Source organism: Oncorhynchus mykiss, chromosome 14, assembly GCF_057628025.1.
Source record: "Oncorhynchus mykiss isolate SJ-2025 chromosome 14, ASM5762802v1, whole genome shotgun sequence".
Classification (NCBI taxonomy): domain Eukaryota; kingdom Metazoa; phylum Chordata; class Actinopteri; order Salmoniformes; family Salmonidae; genus Oncorhynchus; species Oncorhynchus mykiss.
Genome location: NC_143035.1, coordinates 9265641 through 9282853, shown reverse-complemented (window position 1 = coordinate 9282853; position 17213 = coordinate 9265641). Strand labels below are relative to the sequence as shown.

At 43.0% G+C, this 17213-nt stretch overlaps 1 protein-coding gene across 1 annotated transcript; it reads left to right on the top strand.

The window, feature by feature from the left end:
- Positions 1-4790: 4790 nt before the first annotated feature.
- On the top strand, positions 4791-17001 carry xkrx (XK related X-linked). Its single transcript, XM_021561067.3, has 3 exons — positions 4791-5844; positions 14608-14867; positions 14958-17001. The coding sequence occupies exons 1-3, from the start codon at positions 5495-5497 to the stop codon at positions 15806-15808; spliced, it is 1461 nt and encodes a 486-aa protein (XP_021416742.1). The 5' UTR covers positions 4791-5494; the 3' UTR covers positions 15809-17001.
- Positions 17002-17213: the final 212 nt, after the last annotated feature.

Genomic DNA, 17213 nt, shown 5'->3' with positions numbered 1-17213 from the left:
TACTGTAAAGGTCCAATGCAGCCTTTTTTATCTGAATATCAAATAATTTCTGGGTAACAATTAAGCACCTTACTGTGATTGTTTTCAATTAAAATAGTTAAAAATGAACAAAAATAGATTCTTAGTAAAGATACATTTCTCAAACTAGAATTTTGCTAAAACTTTCTGGATTTATTCTGAGTGGGTAGGGGAAATCTGAGAACTAGCTGTAATTGGCAGAGAGGTTTGGAAAGCTCTTTCTTATTGGTTTATTAACACGCCAATGGTGATCTCACCTGGCAGGCCAAAACTTCATCCCAGCAAAATATGCTGGAAATTCAGGCTGTCTTTTCAAACAGCTCTTATGCTAAAAAGGGTATTATGATCATTTTCACAATTTCACAATATTATTCCAACCACATAGTGTGGAAATATTTATAAAATGAATCACGTTTTTGACTGCATTGTGATTTAGCTTGGCCAGATCAGGACACCTGCTCATGGCCAATTTGAACAAAGATGTCTCATGATGTGATTTTTATTTATTTTTTTTTACATCTAGTGCCCCTCCTTTAACAATGGAAGAGAGAAATCCAGATTATTGGTACTACCAGAATCCCCTCACAATTAATTGAGTTCAATTTGACCTATGATCTCCTGTGATGTCCATAATGAGTGGATAGAGAGGTGGTATCTTTACACTGATGGAAATAAAACAGGATAAACATGCAGTATGAGGCAAATGTAAGTATGTTTCATTTTATCGTAAGGCTATTATTGATGCCTTGTAACATTATAACATCTTTACAAGTTAATACATTATTACAATGGCCACTAGATGGCCTCAATTTCTATGGAACCATTCACATAATGGGGCTGTGATTACGTCACGGTGTGTGGTTTTGCTAAACAAGAGCTGACATAGGGAGGAAAGAATTTGCCCTGCAGTCTGTCTACTCATGACAACAACAAAAAAAATCTCCAAGCGAACCTTCTTAACAACCCACAACAATACTTACGTATAAAAGAAAATTGTAATTTTATAAACAGTTAGTCCTAGTACAGTCAGTATTTTTGTTCCATAACAAGGATAACATATTCTGGAACTGCCCTTTGTGTACATCCTTCATCTCGTTAAGTCATTACCCCAGTGTCCAATCAGGCATGGGCTTCATCTGCTGACTAGACTCATCCGAGGCTCTGACCACTGCGTCAGCTGGCAATGACACACATATAGACACACACACACACACACACATGCACATACGCACACACAACACACACACACACAGCAGCAGAAGCAGCAGCAAAGGCTTAGCACAACGTCCTTATGCCCTACCCTATATACCCATGGCCCCACGTACCTAACATCTCTGAGAGACCTGACAGCTGAATTTATGTCTGAGGGTTATGTTCCCTCTGAAGTCGCTCTGCTTTCGTTTAGAATGATCTATTAACTAGGGCTACAGAATGTTACTATGCCTCTGATGACTGTTGGACGTACTGTTTCAAACTGATTTAATTAGTTTGAATCTTGGCTCAGATTGTCTTCAGGTTTTGTTCAATGACGGAATAGGGAGTATGTGTGTACATACAGGGTGGGGTCCTAAAGACCTGCTAGGCCACTAATGACAGGGCCTTAGTTCTACACTGCCGCCTTCCTTCCAGAAAGTAAACAACCACTACGGTTTGCAGCCACTGACCCACAGCGCTGTCTCGCCACTCACATTAATTAATAATAGGAGGAGGGCCTCCAGCAGACATTCACAATGCAGCGCCCACATCATTGCCTGTCTGGGACCCATCTGGTTACACTGGGGGAGTGATTTTCATTTTGGGCTGAGCTATGGGTAACATTGTGCCTTTGAGCGATTATTGTACTGCTCTGGAAAAACATGAATATTTAATCTGGATTAAGGCTTTCATATGGAAAACAGTGCCCTGGGATCATAATACGAATTCAAAAATGAGATAGATTAATCATCCAAACTAGTGTTATTAAAACAATCTACATAACAGTCTGTATTTTAAGTACTCTGTTGATGGGCACAACATCTTATTTCAAGCTTAGCGACAGTTTGAAATGACTGGCCAGATTGAAGTCAACATTAAATTAAAGGAACCACATTTTCACTGAGGAGCAAAAGCAAAAGGTGGGCAAAGGAAGCAGATGGGATCCCTCTCACAGGACGAGCACCAATTCTCATAATCCCTGTTTGCACAGTAGCCCGAGCAAACAGAAAACCGTTTCACTAGGTTCCATTCATTCTAAAGGATGTGATGTAGTTGGTCATTTGTTTACTAAAATGTAGTACCAAGTGTAAATGTAATCCAAATGCAACACTGTGTCAAGTCACGGAAATATAAATCCTCAATTTTGGGGTAGGAGCTAGCCTGGCCTTCCCACAGCACATGTTGACATAGCAGCGTTCCACATAGCTCTGGTGCTGTAACAGGGCCAAGTCTGTCCTAGTGGTGGTGTGATAGCCTAAAAAGGGAAACAGGACAACTGATCTCTCTGTGCTCCTGCCCTGCACAACACACAGGCACTGAGAGAGAGAAGGTTGAGATGTACTGTATATGGCTGACTGTAGTAGTGTTTCTAAGCTGTCATGATTTGTAGTAGCCCCACCTGCTTCAATAACCTTCTGAAAGTAATTGCCCAAGATTTCTACTTTTTTCTATTCTGTGCTTTTGTGATATCCCCACATTACCATTGGGGCTTTCGTTATAGTTTTTTAGGATCCAAAACAGCGATGGCACTCTTATTGAAAATAGTCAAGTATAAATAGGTTGCAAGCATGCACTCTCGATGACATGCACACAGCTGCACGCAGTAAGCGTAGATAAAGGCTCAGGACCCAGGAGCAGTGGGAGGGAGCGCTCACCCTCCAAGACCGATGTGAAGCTAGCCACAATAATGGTTAAGCACAATAGTGGCATTTGCGGTTCGCCTTCAAAGTAAAAGTTCCCAATTGAACGTGACCCATTGAAAGTGATGCCATTTGTACTAGATCAAGGTTGGGATGTTGTTATATAAATTCAACAAAATACAATAATTAGCTAATTTGACCCCCAAAAAATAAATAAAAGGGCTGAAACTGAAATTTCGTTGGACGCATACTTAGATTTCACTGTACAGTCTTACCTATGGATTGTGTCTCCGTGAAATGGTGTATCAGCCTACTCAGTGACACGCACAGAACATAACTGTGAGGGTTTACCCAAATATTGGTGTCGTAGCTCTTATTAGGTACGACTAGCTGTCGCAATTGGCGTCGGCTAATGGGGATCCTAATCAAATCTATTAGGGGACTTTGTGGTAAATCACCTCCCCAGTCAGCCTATTGTGCGTTCTGGCATTCATATTTCACTGTAGAGCCTTACATTTGGATTGTGGATCCATGGAATTGTGTATCAGTCTACTCAACACAACTGTGAAGAGTTTACACAAATATTAGCATCGTAGATCTTATTGCAGCTCTTTGACACCAGTGTGAACTGAGACGCGCTAGTTCACCAGTTAACCTACAATGTGCATTGAACATTCATATTGCAATGTTCAGCTTTACCTATAGATTGTGGATCCATGGAATTGGGATATCAGTCTACTCAGTGACACCCACAGAACATAACTGTGAAAAGTTTACACAAATATTAGCATTGTAGCTCTTATTAGGGAACTTTAACTATGGCAATTCCCCTCACTATTCAGCATATTTACGCATATTGACCTTAATATTTCATACCCCATTTCATGGATCCACAATCCATACGTAAGGCTGTACAGTGAAACATGAATGTAAATACGCACAATAGGCTGACTGGGAGGTGATTTACCACAAAGTCCCCTAATGATAGTATCAAGGCTAACATTTGTGTTAACTCTTCACAGATGTGTTCTATGGGTTTCACTGAGTAAGCTGATACACAGTGGTGTAAAGCACTTAAGTAAAAATGCTTTAATGTACTACTTAAGTAGGTTTTTGGGGTATCTGTACTGTACTTTATTTTTGACTACTTTTACTTCACTTCATTCCTGAAGAAAATAATGTACTTTTTACTCCATACATTTTCCCTGACACCCAAAAGGTACTCATTACATTTAGAATGCTTAGCAGCACAGGAAAATGGTCCAATTTGCGTACTTCTCAAGAGAACATCCCTGGTCATCCCTACTGCCTCTGACGGACTCACTAAACACAAATGATTTGTTTGTAAATGATGTCTTAGTGTTGGAGTGTGCCTCTGGCTATCTTTAAAAAATGTAAAATAAAAATATGGTGCTATCTGGTTTGCTTAATATATGGAATAAATGATTTATACTTTTACTTTTGATACTTAAGTATATTTTAGCAATTACATTTACTTTTAATACTTAAATATATTTAAAACCAAATACTTTTAGACTTTTACTCAAGTATTTTAATAGGTAACTTTCACTTTTACTTGAGTAATTTTCTATTAAGATATCTTTACTTTTACTCAAGTATGACAATTGGGTACTTTTTCCATCACTGCTGACACACCATTTCATGGATCCACAATCCATAGGTAAGATTGTACAGTGAAATATAACTTTGACCCCAAAGCAATTCTGAATTCTAACACATCCACATTGCAATTTCAACTGACCTTTTTTTGTTGTTGGTTAAATGAACTAATTATTGTATTTTGTTGAATTTATATAACAACGTTGGACCATTATCTAGTCCAAATTTGTCATAATTCCACTATTTTTATCCGTTTGCACCACTTTCAATTGTGAACTCTTATTTTGAAGGCAGATTCGACTAGCGTTGCTAATCGTTATTGCTGCTAGCTTCGCATAGGTGTGAAGTTAGCAGCAATAGCATGTTCAGACACACCTGCTTTCTTGTTCAGTGGAGGAGCTAACAAAAACATTCACTTTTGCATTTCCCAAGTTTTCAATGGAATTCTACAGCGAATAAATTGCTTCAGTTTTGATTATGGTTCAACAGTCGACTTTGCTTTGCAACAAGTAAATGTGGGTATTGAGCCCATCATTTGCAGGCAGACATCAGCGGCATGACTTTTGCATTGCGCTGGAAAATGTATTTGCCGATCTTTAAGATTGTGGGAGTATGACTCGTATTTACACGTATGCGACAACCACTGGATTCGATTTGGAAGACTACTCTTGAGATACTATATGGGGGGTGGTTTATTTTGTATTTTTTGTATTGTGGCCACGGGTGGCAATGCCACGTAATATAGGCTATTGATACACAAAGGAGTTATTCTTGATGTGCGTGGAAAGTGGGCGAAAGGACAGGACCTACCGCAGCAAACATTAAAACGTTAAAGACGTTGTTTAACAAACTTGATACATTCATGAATGATAACAAACTGAACTGCTTTGTTTGAAGAAGTCGATACATTGTTGCTGCATAAGGATACATACAATCTGACACCTGGAAACTACACTTTTCTTTGAGCCGTTCGTCAGCCTTATAGGTCTCCATTGTGTGACGTTGTTTTTAGTCATTGAGCCATGGAAGAAGAGGGCGAGCCAGTCGTAAACATCTCGGACGTCGAGCAATTCCACCAGGAATCCCCCTCTGAAAACGGAGTCATGTTGGTTGTAAACCACAGTAACATTCAACCCCCTTTCAGCGTGGTGTTGGCCACTTTGTTGTATTGCGCTGAGTTTGTCTGCGCGGCTGTGCTTTGCAACATGTACCACAAGAGCGATGACGACACCTGGATGGGGTTGACCATCACCTTCATGTTGGTGCCCGCTGTATTGACTCAATTGGCGCTGACATTCATTCATAGAGACCTGGGAAGAGACCGCCCCCTGGTCCTCTTCTTGCATCTACTTCTCCTGGGCCCACTCATTAGGTAGGTATGGTGCCGAGTCATCACAGTGCTGAGTAGTAGAATAATGCAATGAGTGTTGCACTGCCTTTACCCAAGGCCCAGGCTTTCCTGGTACAGGGAATAGTGCTCTCACCTCTGGCCCCCAATCAGCTGTTCTCTCTCCCTACATTGGTGGGATCATTCTGGTGCTCTCTCGGGTAGGATGCTGGGGAAGCGTACCAGTTGACAGGTGGAACTGTGAGCGAGGAGGCTTTTCGAAGGAGAGGGTAAAATGGCTTATATAGGACTGTTCTACTGCCTCACAGGGACTAGAGCACTTGACTGCACCACAGGTTCATATACTTTAGTCCCCAGTGAACTCTCTTTCCCGCAACAGCGCTGCAGGCCTACTAAGAAATGCCTCTGTGGAGAGTAAAATGCTCTACAAGGTAAATTCACTTATCCTAGAATCAGGGCAGTATTTTCCCGTCTCTTCAAACCTGTTTGACCAGATGTGAAGTGGGTCACGGTTAAGATAGACCCTCTCATTTACACCTCTGTCAGACATGTGACTCACGCAGCCTACTGTAGATACAACTGCTAATTTGTCAACCCACTTCTAAATGGGCTTGAACTGCCACTGCCAGAGGTATTTATTACGCAGATTCTGTTGCCAAACGGCACAAAGTGGGAAAGGCCCTACCTGAATTTGTCCAATAGAAACTCAAATTTTGCTCTGTTTGGTCCCTAAACGGTTTCCGTAATGAGTATACCCCAGGCACATGTGACAATTCACAATGAGATCAACCTCATTTTTGAGGTTATTGGTATTCCGAAATTAATCTTAGTTTAGATCAGACACATTTTTTCATTCGTTTCACATACAGCTGTAGTCGGAAGTTTACATACACCGTAGCCAAATACATTTAAACTCTTAAACTCAGTTTTTCACAATTCCTGACATTTAATCCTAGTAAAGATTCCCTGTCTTAGGTCAGTTAGGATCACCACTTTATTTTAAGAATGTGAAATGTCAGAATAATAGTAGAGTGATTTATTTCAGCTTTTATTTCTTTCCTCACATTCCCAGTGGGTCAGAAGTTTACATACACTCAATCAGTATTTGGTAGCATTGCCTTTAAATTGTTTAACTTTGGTCAAATGTTTCTGGTAGCCTTCCACAAGCTTCCCACAATAAGTTGCCTGAATTTTGGCCCATTCCTCCTGACAGAGCTGGTGTAACTGAGTCAGGTTTGTAGGCCTCCTTCCTCACACGCTTTTTCAGTTCTGCCCACAAATTTTCTATAGGATTGACGTCAGGGTTTTGTGATGGCTACTCCAATACCTTGACTTTGTTTTCCTTAAGCCATTTTGCCACAACTTTGTAAGTATGCTTTGGGTCATTGTCGATTTGGAAGACCCATTTGCTACCTAGCTTTAACTTTAACAGCTTTAAGACTGATGTTGCTTCAATATGTCCACATAATTTTCTTTCCTCATGGTGCCATCTATTTTGTGAAGTGCACCAGTCCCTCCTGCAGCAAAGCACCCCCACAACATGATGCTGGCACCCCGTGCTTCACGGTTGGGTTGGTGTTCTTCGGCTTGCAAGCCTTCCCCTTTTTCCTCCAAACATAACAATGGTCATTATGGCCAAACAGTTCTATTTTTGTTTCATCAGACCAGAGGACATTTCTCCAAAAAGTACGATCTTTGTCCCCATGTGCAGTTGCAAACCGTAGTCTGGCTTTTTTATGGTGGTTTTGGAGCAGTGGCTTCTTCCTTTCAGGTTATGTCAATAGAGGACTAGTTTTACTGTGGATATAGATACTTTTGTACCAGTTTCCTCGAGTATGTTTACAAGGTCCTTTGCTGTTGTTCTGCGATTGATTTGCACTTTTCGCACAAAAGTACGTTCAACTCTAGGAGACAGAACGCGTCTCCTTCCTGATATGACGGTTGCGTGGTCCTATTGTGTTTATACTTGCGTACTATTGTTTGTACTGATGAACGTGGTACCTTCAGGCGTTTGGAAATTGCTCCCAAGGATGAACCAGACTTGTGGAGGTCTACAATCTTTTCTCTGAGGTCTTGGCTGATTTATTTTGATTTTCCCATGATGTCAAGCAAAGAGGCACTGAGTTTGAAGGTAGGCCTTGAAATACATCCACTGGTACACCTCCAATTGACTCAAATGATGTCAATTAGCCTATTAGACGCTTCTAAAGCCATGACATAATTTTCTGCAATTTTCCAAGCTGTTTAAAGGCACAGTCAACTTAGTGTATGTAATCTTCTGACCCACATGAATTTATACAGTGAATTATGAGTGAAATAATCTCTGTAAATAATTGTTATAATAATCTCTGTAAACAAAAATGACTTGTCATGCACAAAGTAGATGTCCTAACCGACTTGCCAAAACTATAGTGTGTTAACAAGACATTTGTGGAGTGGTTGAAAACTGGTTTTAATGACTCCAACCTAAGTGTATGTAAACTTCAGACTTCAACTGTATCTAATTGGCTGAAATGACACCAATCATAGCTCTCATTTTGTTTTATTGTGGAATGCACACACTTTGAAGGCTCTAATACTGACATTTCTGTAAAGCACTCTACCCCATGACAGTTAAGGTTTCTCTTTGTGTCTAGACCTGTTTGAACAAACCGTCATTTGTCACTGGTGAATTAAGGTTAAGGTGGAGTCTGGTTGCTGTTTCAAAACGGAGCATATCTGAGTGATACTGTTGGTTAACTTTGGTGTGTCAACAGAACCTTGGATTTTACAATTTGATCACTGTCGGCCTAGTAGATAGCTGCGGGTGTGGCCCATAACACTGTACAAAGTAGGCCTTCAGCATGTTGACTTTACCTCTGCATTGCTTACCATTCCATAGTACAGATTTGAAAAAGACCCAGAAAAGCAGAATAACGGTGTTTCATATTTCCTTTGAGGTGTTCTGCATTCAATCTTTTCAATTCCGCAACAAGGACTGCCTTGAATCTGCGAGGTGAATGTGCTCTATTAGAAGTGAAGCGTGATTATCAGCTATGTGTGTCAAGTATTCAAATATCTAGAAAAGCCTAGGACTGGAATGTGGAAGCAGTGCCCCGTGTCATATCACTTGAGATTTCTCTAAATGTTATATGGTTCTATTCTAATAAACACCTTATATCTACATACAGTGCCTTTTGGAAAGAATTCAGACCCCATTATTCTTTCCACATTTTATCTAATTTTATTTGTCACATACACATGGGTAGCAGATGTTAATGGGGCGGCAGGGTGGCCTAGTGGTTAGAGCGTTGGACTAGTAACCGGAAGGTACAGATCTGTCATTCTGCCCCTGAACATGCAGTTAACCCACTGTTCCTAGGCCATCATTGAAAATACGAATTTGTTCTTAACTGACTTGCCTAGTTAAATAAAGATAACATTTAAAAAAAAAATGCAAGTGTAGCGAAATGCTTGTGCTTCTAGTTCCAACGGTGCATCTAACAAGTAATCTAACAATTCCCCAACAACTCCTAATACACACAAATCTAATGAGAATATGTACATGTAAGTATATGGATGAGCGATGGCCGAGCGCTATAGGCAAGGTGCAGTAGATGGTATAAAATACATGTGACTTGAGATATGTAAACATTACTTAGAGTGGCATTGTATAAAGTGACTAGTGATCCATTTTATTAAAGTGGCCAGTGTAGGCAGCAGCTTCTCTGAATTAGTGATTGCTGTCAGATGGCCTTGATATAGAAGCTGTTTTTCAGTCTCTCGGTCCAGCTTTGGTGCACCTGTACTGACCTCGCCTTTATTGTCCTTGATGATCTTTTTGGCCTTCCTGTGACGTCGGGTGCTGTAGGTGTCATGGAGAGCAGGTAGTTTACCCCTGGTGATGCGTTGTGCAGACCGCACCACCCTCTGGAGAGCCTTGCGGTTGAGGGAAGTGCAGTGGCTGTACCAAGCTGTGATACAGCCCTACAGGATTCTCTCGATTGTGCATCTGTAAAAGTTTGTCAGGGTTTTGAGTGACAAGCCAAATTTCTTCAGCCTCCTGAGGTTGAAGAGGCACTGTTGTGCCTTCTTCACCACACTGTCTGTGTGGGTGGACCATTTCAGTTTGTCTGTGATGTGTACATCAAGGAACTTAACTTTCCACCTTCTCCACTGCTGTCCCTTCGATGTGGATAGGGGGGTGCTCCCTCTGTTGTTTCCTGAAGTCCACAATCATCTCCTTTGTTTTGTTGACGTTGAGTGAGAGGTTGTTTTCCTGACACCACACTCCGAGTGCCCTCACCACCTCCCTGTAGGCTGTCTCGTCGTTGTTGGTAATCAAGGCCACTACTGTTGTGTCGTCTGCAAACTTGATGATTGAGTTGGAGGCATGCATTGCCACACAGTCGTGGGTGAACAGGGAGTACAGGAGGGGGCTAAGCACGCACCCTTTTGGGGCCCCAGTGTTGAGGGTCAGCGAAGTGGATATGTTGTTTCCTCCCTTCACCACCTGGGGGCGGCCAATCAAAGTCCATGGCCCAATTGCACAGGACGGGTTTGAGACCCAAGGCCTGCAGCTTGATGAGGAGCTTGGAGGGTACTATGGTGTTGAATGCTGAGCTGTAGTTAAAGCCTTATTCTAAAATGGATTAAATAAAAATTAAAAATTTCCTTAGCAATCTACACACAATACCCCATAATGACAAAGTGAAAACAGGTTTTTAAAATGGGGTATTGTGTGTAGATTGAATGGGGGGGACGGACTATTTAATCCATTTCACTACAGACACCCTGGTTCGAATCCACGCTGTATCACAACCGGCAGTGATTGGGAGTCCCATAGGGCGGCGCACAATTGGCCCAGCGTCGTCTGGGTTTGGTCGGTATAGGTTATTGTAAATAAGAATTTGTTCTTACCTGACTTGCACAGTTAAATAAAAAAATCCAATAAAATACCCATAAGGACTTAAGAATGTAATTACTGCCAAAGGTGCTTCAACAAAGTACTGAGTAAAGGGTCTGAATATTTATGTAAATGTTGAATTTAATAAAAAAAATGTTTTACTTGTTTTTGCTTTGTCATTATGGGGTATTGTGTGTTGATTTATGAGGGGGGGGGGGGGGACTATTCAATCAATATCATAATAAGGCTGTAAAGTAACAAAATGTGGAAAACATCAAGGGGTCTGAATACTTTCCTGTATATGCACGGTATATGTTCAATTCAAAGGGCAGGTTTGGCGTGATCTCTGACTGTACTAGCTTCACCTTTTATGACAAATCAAGTGACTGACTTGCAGGCATTTACCAAGCCCGCACAAGGCATCACATTGGCACACTGTTTACAGCCATGCTCCCCCACTCCCTCACTGTAGCAGTGCTGATTAGTGAGAATCAGACCTTTTTATTTGTTTGTTTTCAGAAGAACTAGATCAAGGTTCGGTTTCAGGGTTTTTCTGCTACAGCTACACAGTTCTATAATCATACTCTGGAGGGTGGCTTGTTTGGGGATGTGGTTCCCTCCGTAGAGGAAGCTACATATCATTCCCGTCCTGACATTTTCCTGCCTTAAACCATATTTTGTTTCTAAGTGAACAGTTAACTGTGTCAAAAACAGATGCACTAGATAAACAGCTGTGCGTTAGTTCCAGTTACTCCCACAGACCACATCTCCGCTTTGGGCTGATCTGCTGTGCACTTCCTGTGGAGCATGGGAGGATGTCATCATCATCATCAGATCATCTGCTGTGTCGGCGCAATTCAATATTGCATGTTGCCTAGCAACTCCACCCAAGGGTTTGAATGTTGTTGACTGCACGGCTTGCTTTACCAAGTAACAGGCAAGGACTCTAGCTCACAGGGTTGTATCCGTCTTGTAACTCACATTCTCACATGTCAATGAATGAACACACAGTGAAGTTTCACAAGCAACGTAGCTTAGAATCTTTCTAAGATAATACTGTATGTTGACAAGATGTCACATGGCCAACTGGGAATCTCTGTATAGTGTCAGGTTGGTTCCCTGCTTGAGTGACCCTTGTCACAGCTTATCTAAGATAAAATAATTATCCTCCGAGGCAGAGGAGGCTACATACTTAGTCATTGCTGTCCCTGTCCCATCATGCAACTCTGAAAGTGTTTACACACAGCGAGGAAAGGTTGGTGTCTTGATGTCCTGTATTCTGAAATGCTAACTTAGTGCAAACACTCAAAGAAATTGAATTTGTCCGAAGGTCAAAATTGATCTTTTTTTTTGGGCACCAATGTCTCTTGTGGGTGTTAAGTCACTGTTAAGCATAACAGGGTGAGAAATCTCTACTGGACCTTAAGGAGCATGTTGAAAGTATTTCCTGATGATGAAACCGCCCTTGTGACATTTTCTATGAAAACAAAAGCCGCAGTTGCTTGAACTGCAGCCCATGCCTTAAAGCAGGGTTTCTCAAATCCTGCCCACAACTGGCAGCACCCAAGTGATCATAAATTCGGAGCACAGGTGCAGCTGACCCGTTCGTAATGCTCGTGGTCAATTTGGTTTGACATTTGATATCCCTATGGGGCTAGTTGGGGACCATCATTAAATAACATGGGACAATATATGAAAATGGCAATAGCTCCAAATTTGAGTGACAAACCTCAAACCAACTATAAATTGTTGCTCGCCACCATTGTACTCTGGAGCAGTGGAAACGCGTTGGAGTGATGAATCACACTTCACCATCTGGCTGTCCGATGGACGAATCTGGATTTGGAGGATGCCAGGAGAACGCTACCTGCCTGAATGCATAGTGCTAACTGTAAAGTTTGGTGGAGGAGAAATAATGGTCTGGGGCTGTTTTTCATGGTTTGGGCTAGACCCCTTAGTTCCAGTGAATGGAAATCTTAACACTACAGCATACAATTACATTCTAGACGATTCTGTGCTTCCAACTTTGTGGCAACAATTTGGTGAAGGCCCTTTCCTGTTTCAGCATGACAATGCCCCCGTCCACAAAGTGAGGTCCATACAGAAATGGTTTATCAATTCTGCGAGCCAGACCTAATCGCCCAACATCAGTGCCCGACCTCACTAATGCTCTTGTGGCTGAATGGAAGCAAGTCCCCGCAGCAATGTTCCAACCTCTAGTGGAAAACCTTCTCAAAAGAGTGGAGGCTGTTATAGCAGCAAAGGGGGGACCAACTCCATATTGATGGCCATGATTTTGGCATGAGATGTTTGAGCACATGTCCACATACTTTTGGATGTGTACTGTATGTGCTTCATGAAAATATTGTCCCATTTACATTGTGTAACATATTGAAATGGGCTATCCAATGTCAAACCACACCAGCCAGCTGAAGCTAGTTGGCTAGCACTATCTAGCCTAGGCGACTTCAAGACACACAACTTGAAAACAGTGTAACCGGGTCATCTAGAAGGGTGAGTGACTAGCTGTGAACTGTTTTGACAGTGTGAATGTACAAACACTTGCCACATTCGAACACACACACACATGAGACACCCACATTACCCCCCCAAGACAACTAATTTGGCTTCAGTCATGGCCACTGCATTTCTTAATAACCAAGCTGAAAAACAAGACCAAACCAGGAAGTTCAGCCCCCCCCTTTTAAGTTCCTTATTGCATGTGTGTTTTACTTTGCTCTTTTTACAAGAACTTGTACTGTAAGCTGAGAGCAAAGTGATTTTTATGGCCTGGGAGTGATTACCTGGCAGTAGGCACTTTGCTTCAGCCAATGGTACCATTAGATGCTGCTGTGGACATCGGGCATATTGATTCTGCCAGCCAACCTTTTTTCTCAGCTGTGCTTTTTCCTGTAAGTGTAATGCATTTAGTCTCTTAGTCATTTTTTTTCAGTGCTGGCTGGCTAGACTGACTCAGCACTCATTCTCAGCTGCATTATGATGCCAAATTTCCCTGGAAGTAAATCAGTCTTGTGCCTGCTACTTCTCTCCATCTGTAGACCTTAGTTTCACGATTGTGCAATCAGACAAGATGGCCTCGATTCTTATGCATGGGCTACCAGTATTGTAGTACCACTCGAGCGATGAGTCACCTTGTGGATGGCACAGAGTGCCTTCCCTACCCCTCCTTTAAATGTCTCTCAGTTCAGCGAGAGTTGAAGTCAAAGACGAGAGGTGGCATGTTTTGGTTATGCACCGCAAGGTCACAGCCAACGTGATTCCACCAGCACCACAACAGCTGAAAAAACACAGTGGCTGAAAATGGCTGACGGACTGTATGCCAGAGGGCTCTCGTAGCAGCACAAAGCTGAGCTGCCAGGAAGTGAATCCTAGTAGTAGCCAGCCTGTCTGTGTGTTCTCTCCCCTAAAGCCCATGTCCAAAGTAGGAGCTGTTTTGGTCTGAAAGACAACATTCCAGCAACGTGCTGTGTGATTTAGTAGTTGAGTGTGGATACATTGGATGTTATTAAGTGTCTTGTGTACAGCTAACCCCTGCACTAGTACTATTCAACATAAACAGACATAAAGGAGAGCTACACCACATGTTTATCAGTGAACAGTGAAAGCATTTACCTCTGGGAAGGGAACACACCCTTCTTAGGTTTCAGTGCTATAGGCTTAGGTTTCAGTCATGCTGTCACATACACTGCCCTCTGGTGGAGTCATATAAATGTCACATTTCAGTCTCAAATTTAAATGTGAAGCAAAATATGATATTTATTGAATGATAATACAAACCCTTGACTGAAAATAAACGAGACAATGTTTTTTTGTTAGCCCGTGTTGCCCTTTGGTGGTTATGTGAAATTGCTCAATTTTCAATGGCCCTCTTCTGTCCTCAGGTGTTTTGAGGCTCTGATGGTTTATTTTAAGGCAGGCAAAAAGGAGGAGCCGTACGTGACCATCTCCAGGAAGATCAAGCTGAAGAAAGACCAGGGCACGCCCATGGAGTGGGAGATTGGCCACTCAGAGCGCAAGCTGGCCACCCACCGGAACGCCTTCAAACGCACCGCCGTCATCCAGGCCTTCCTTGGCTCCACCCCCCAGCTCACCCTGCAGCTGTACGCCACCATCCAGGAGAAGTACTTACTCCCCGTCAGAAGTAAGAGTTATCTTGATGGCATTAATGGTGAATGCTGTATGTCTTGTTTTGGGGGGTCTAACGAGTGCTTTGTCTCTGTGTTCATCCCAGTGACTCTGATGATTATCTGCCTCATCTCCGTCACCTACGGGGCCCTGGTGTGCAGCGTGCTGGCCATCAACATCCGCTACGACGACTACAAGGTGCGGCTGCGCCCGGCCGCCTACCTCTGCATGATCCTGTGGCGGGTCCTGGAGATCGCCACGCGCGTCACCTCCCTGGTACTGTTCAGCACGGCGCTCACCTACTGGGTGATCCCCGTTGGCCTAGGCAACCTTCTTTTCTTCTTCCTGCTGCCCTGGGTCGAATTCTGGGCACGACGCGCCTCGCTGCCCGACAACGTAGAGAAGAACTTCAGCAAGCTGGGCACCACAGTGGTACTGTCGCTGGTTACCTTCCTGTACGCCTGCATCAACATCTTCTGCTGGTCGGCCGTGCAGCTGGACCTGGGCCACCGTGACCTCATCGAGAAGAAGCAGCGCTGGGGCCGCCTGGCCGCCTACTACGGCGGACGCTTCCTGGAGAACGGCGCGCTCATCACCCTCTGGTACTTCCACAAGTCGGACTTCTACGAGTACGTGTGTGCCCCGTTGTTGGTGGCTCAGCTGCTCATCTGCTACAGCCTGGCCGTGCTCTTCATGCTACTCTTCTACCAGTTCTGCCACCCGTGTCGGCGCCTCTTCAGGCACAACGTGCACGACTGCCTGGCCTGCGTCTGCTGCTGTATCTGCTGCCGCAGGGGTGGGGGGAGAGAGGGGCAGGGGCAACCCAATTCCTATTCCACCACTGCCACCATGGTGCTGGTGCCATTGGAGCCACCAGAACTGCAGCCCCCAGACCTAACCAGCCAGCTGGTGGAGCGGGAGACAGCCATCATTGAAGACATAATGGAGGCGGCTTGAGAAGGCCCCATGTGATTATTGAATGATATGGGGTCATTGCGTGGTGCAGCTACTGAACTAATGGCTATGTACACTCAGGACTGTTATACTGTGAGTGGTGCAGATGAGTCGGACAGAGCTGCTAGTTCTGCACTGCGGTGCACAGAGGACAAGTTGGTCCCAAGTGGTTAGCTAAGCGCATTTGAAATTGGTACCATGATTTTATCGATTTTCCTCATTTTAGAATAACACGTGCATGCAGAGCTTTGGGCTCAAAAAGATCAGCTGTGATATAGACAATGTTGCATCACTGTTGTTGAATGGGCATACTGTACAGGTAGAGAGGCAGTGGGCCGCGGGAGACCAAAGAATATACTCTGATAAGATATGCCGCCGTGATGCACAAAGGCAGACTTGAGGATAGCAGCACGGGGGTCAGATACAGGGGGGCCAGGTGTGTGGAAACATGTGGCCTCGGGCCGACTTGCCCTGTAAACTGGGACTTCCCCTGATTACCGGCGGTTTACTTAATGAATAAACCCAACATGTTGCATTAGGTCTCTTTCATCCACACGTCAAAGCCCATATGTAACATGAAGGAAATGAAAGGTCAGATGAAATCCGAGCTACCTTCCTCAAACCCCACTCCACTCACTGTGTATTTAATGAATGGTTTGTATTATTAGTACCTGGCCTTTTTTTTTTGCCTTTTGCGCACAGTGTTTAAAAGTCAAGCTCAGTGAGTCATGCCGTGTTCACTTGCTAGTCGGGAACTAGGAAACTCAAATGTCCAACCTGCTAACCGGTTGAAGGCGGCACGACTTACAAGTTGGACATTTCAAAGTTTTGTAGTTCCAACTAGCACGTGAACGTGGCAATAGCCATGGATCATTTTAAAGAACAAATGGGTTAAAGAGACAATGGAGATTTTATGTAATCACACACATTGTCATTGAGATGCAATTCACAACTGTTTACGTTCAATGATGCCTTACCGGTAGTCTGAGTACCAGTCTCTTTACCTAACGGTCCACTCCTTTTCATTGCCAATTGGGATTAGCTAAAGAGACTGGTACCCAGACTACCTTCATGGTCCCTTATGTCTGAAATATTAAAGTCCATTATTAGTCTGCAGTGTATGGTCTGTTCAATGGCATGTTAAGTGCCTTAACTACTACATTATCACTTGAATAAAAAAGTTATTGAATACTAAATTCTGTAATATAAAGAAAACACATTTTTATTTTAGCAGTAGTAGCCTGTATGGACTTTCCAAAAACCATATACAGTTCATTCTGAAAATATTCAGACAACTTGACTTTTTACACATTGTTACGTGCCTTAATCTATAATTGATTCAATTGTTTTCCCCCCCTCCATCTGCACACAATACCCCACAATGACAAAGCAAAAACAGGTTTTTAGA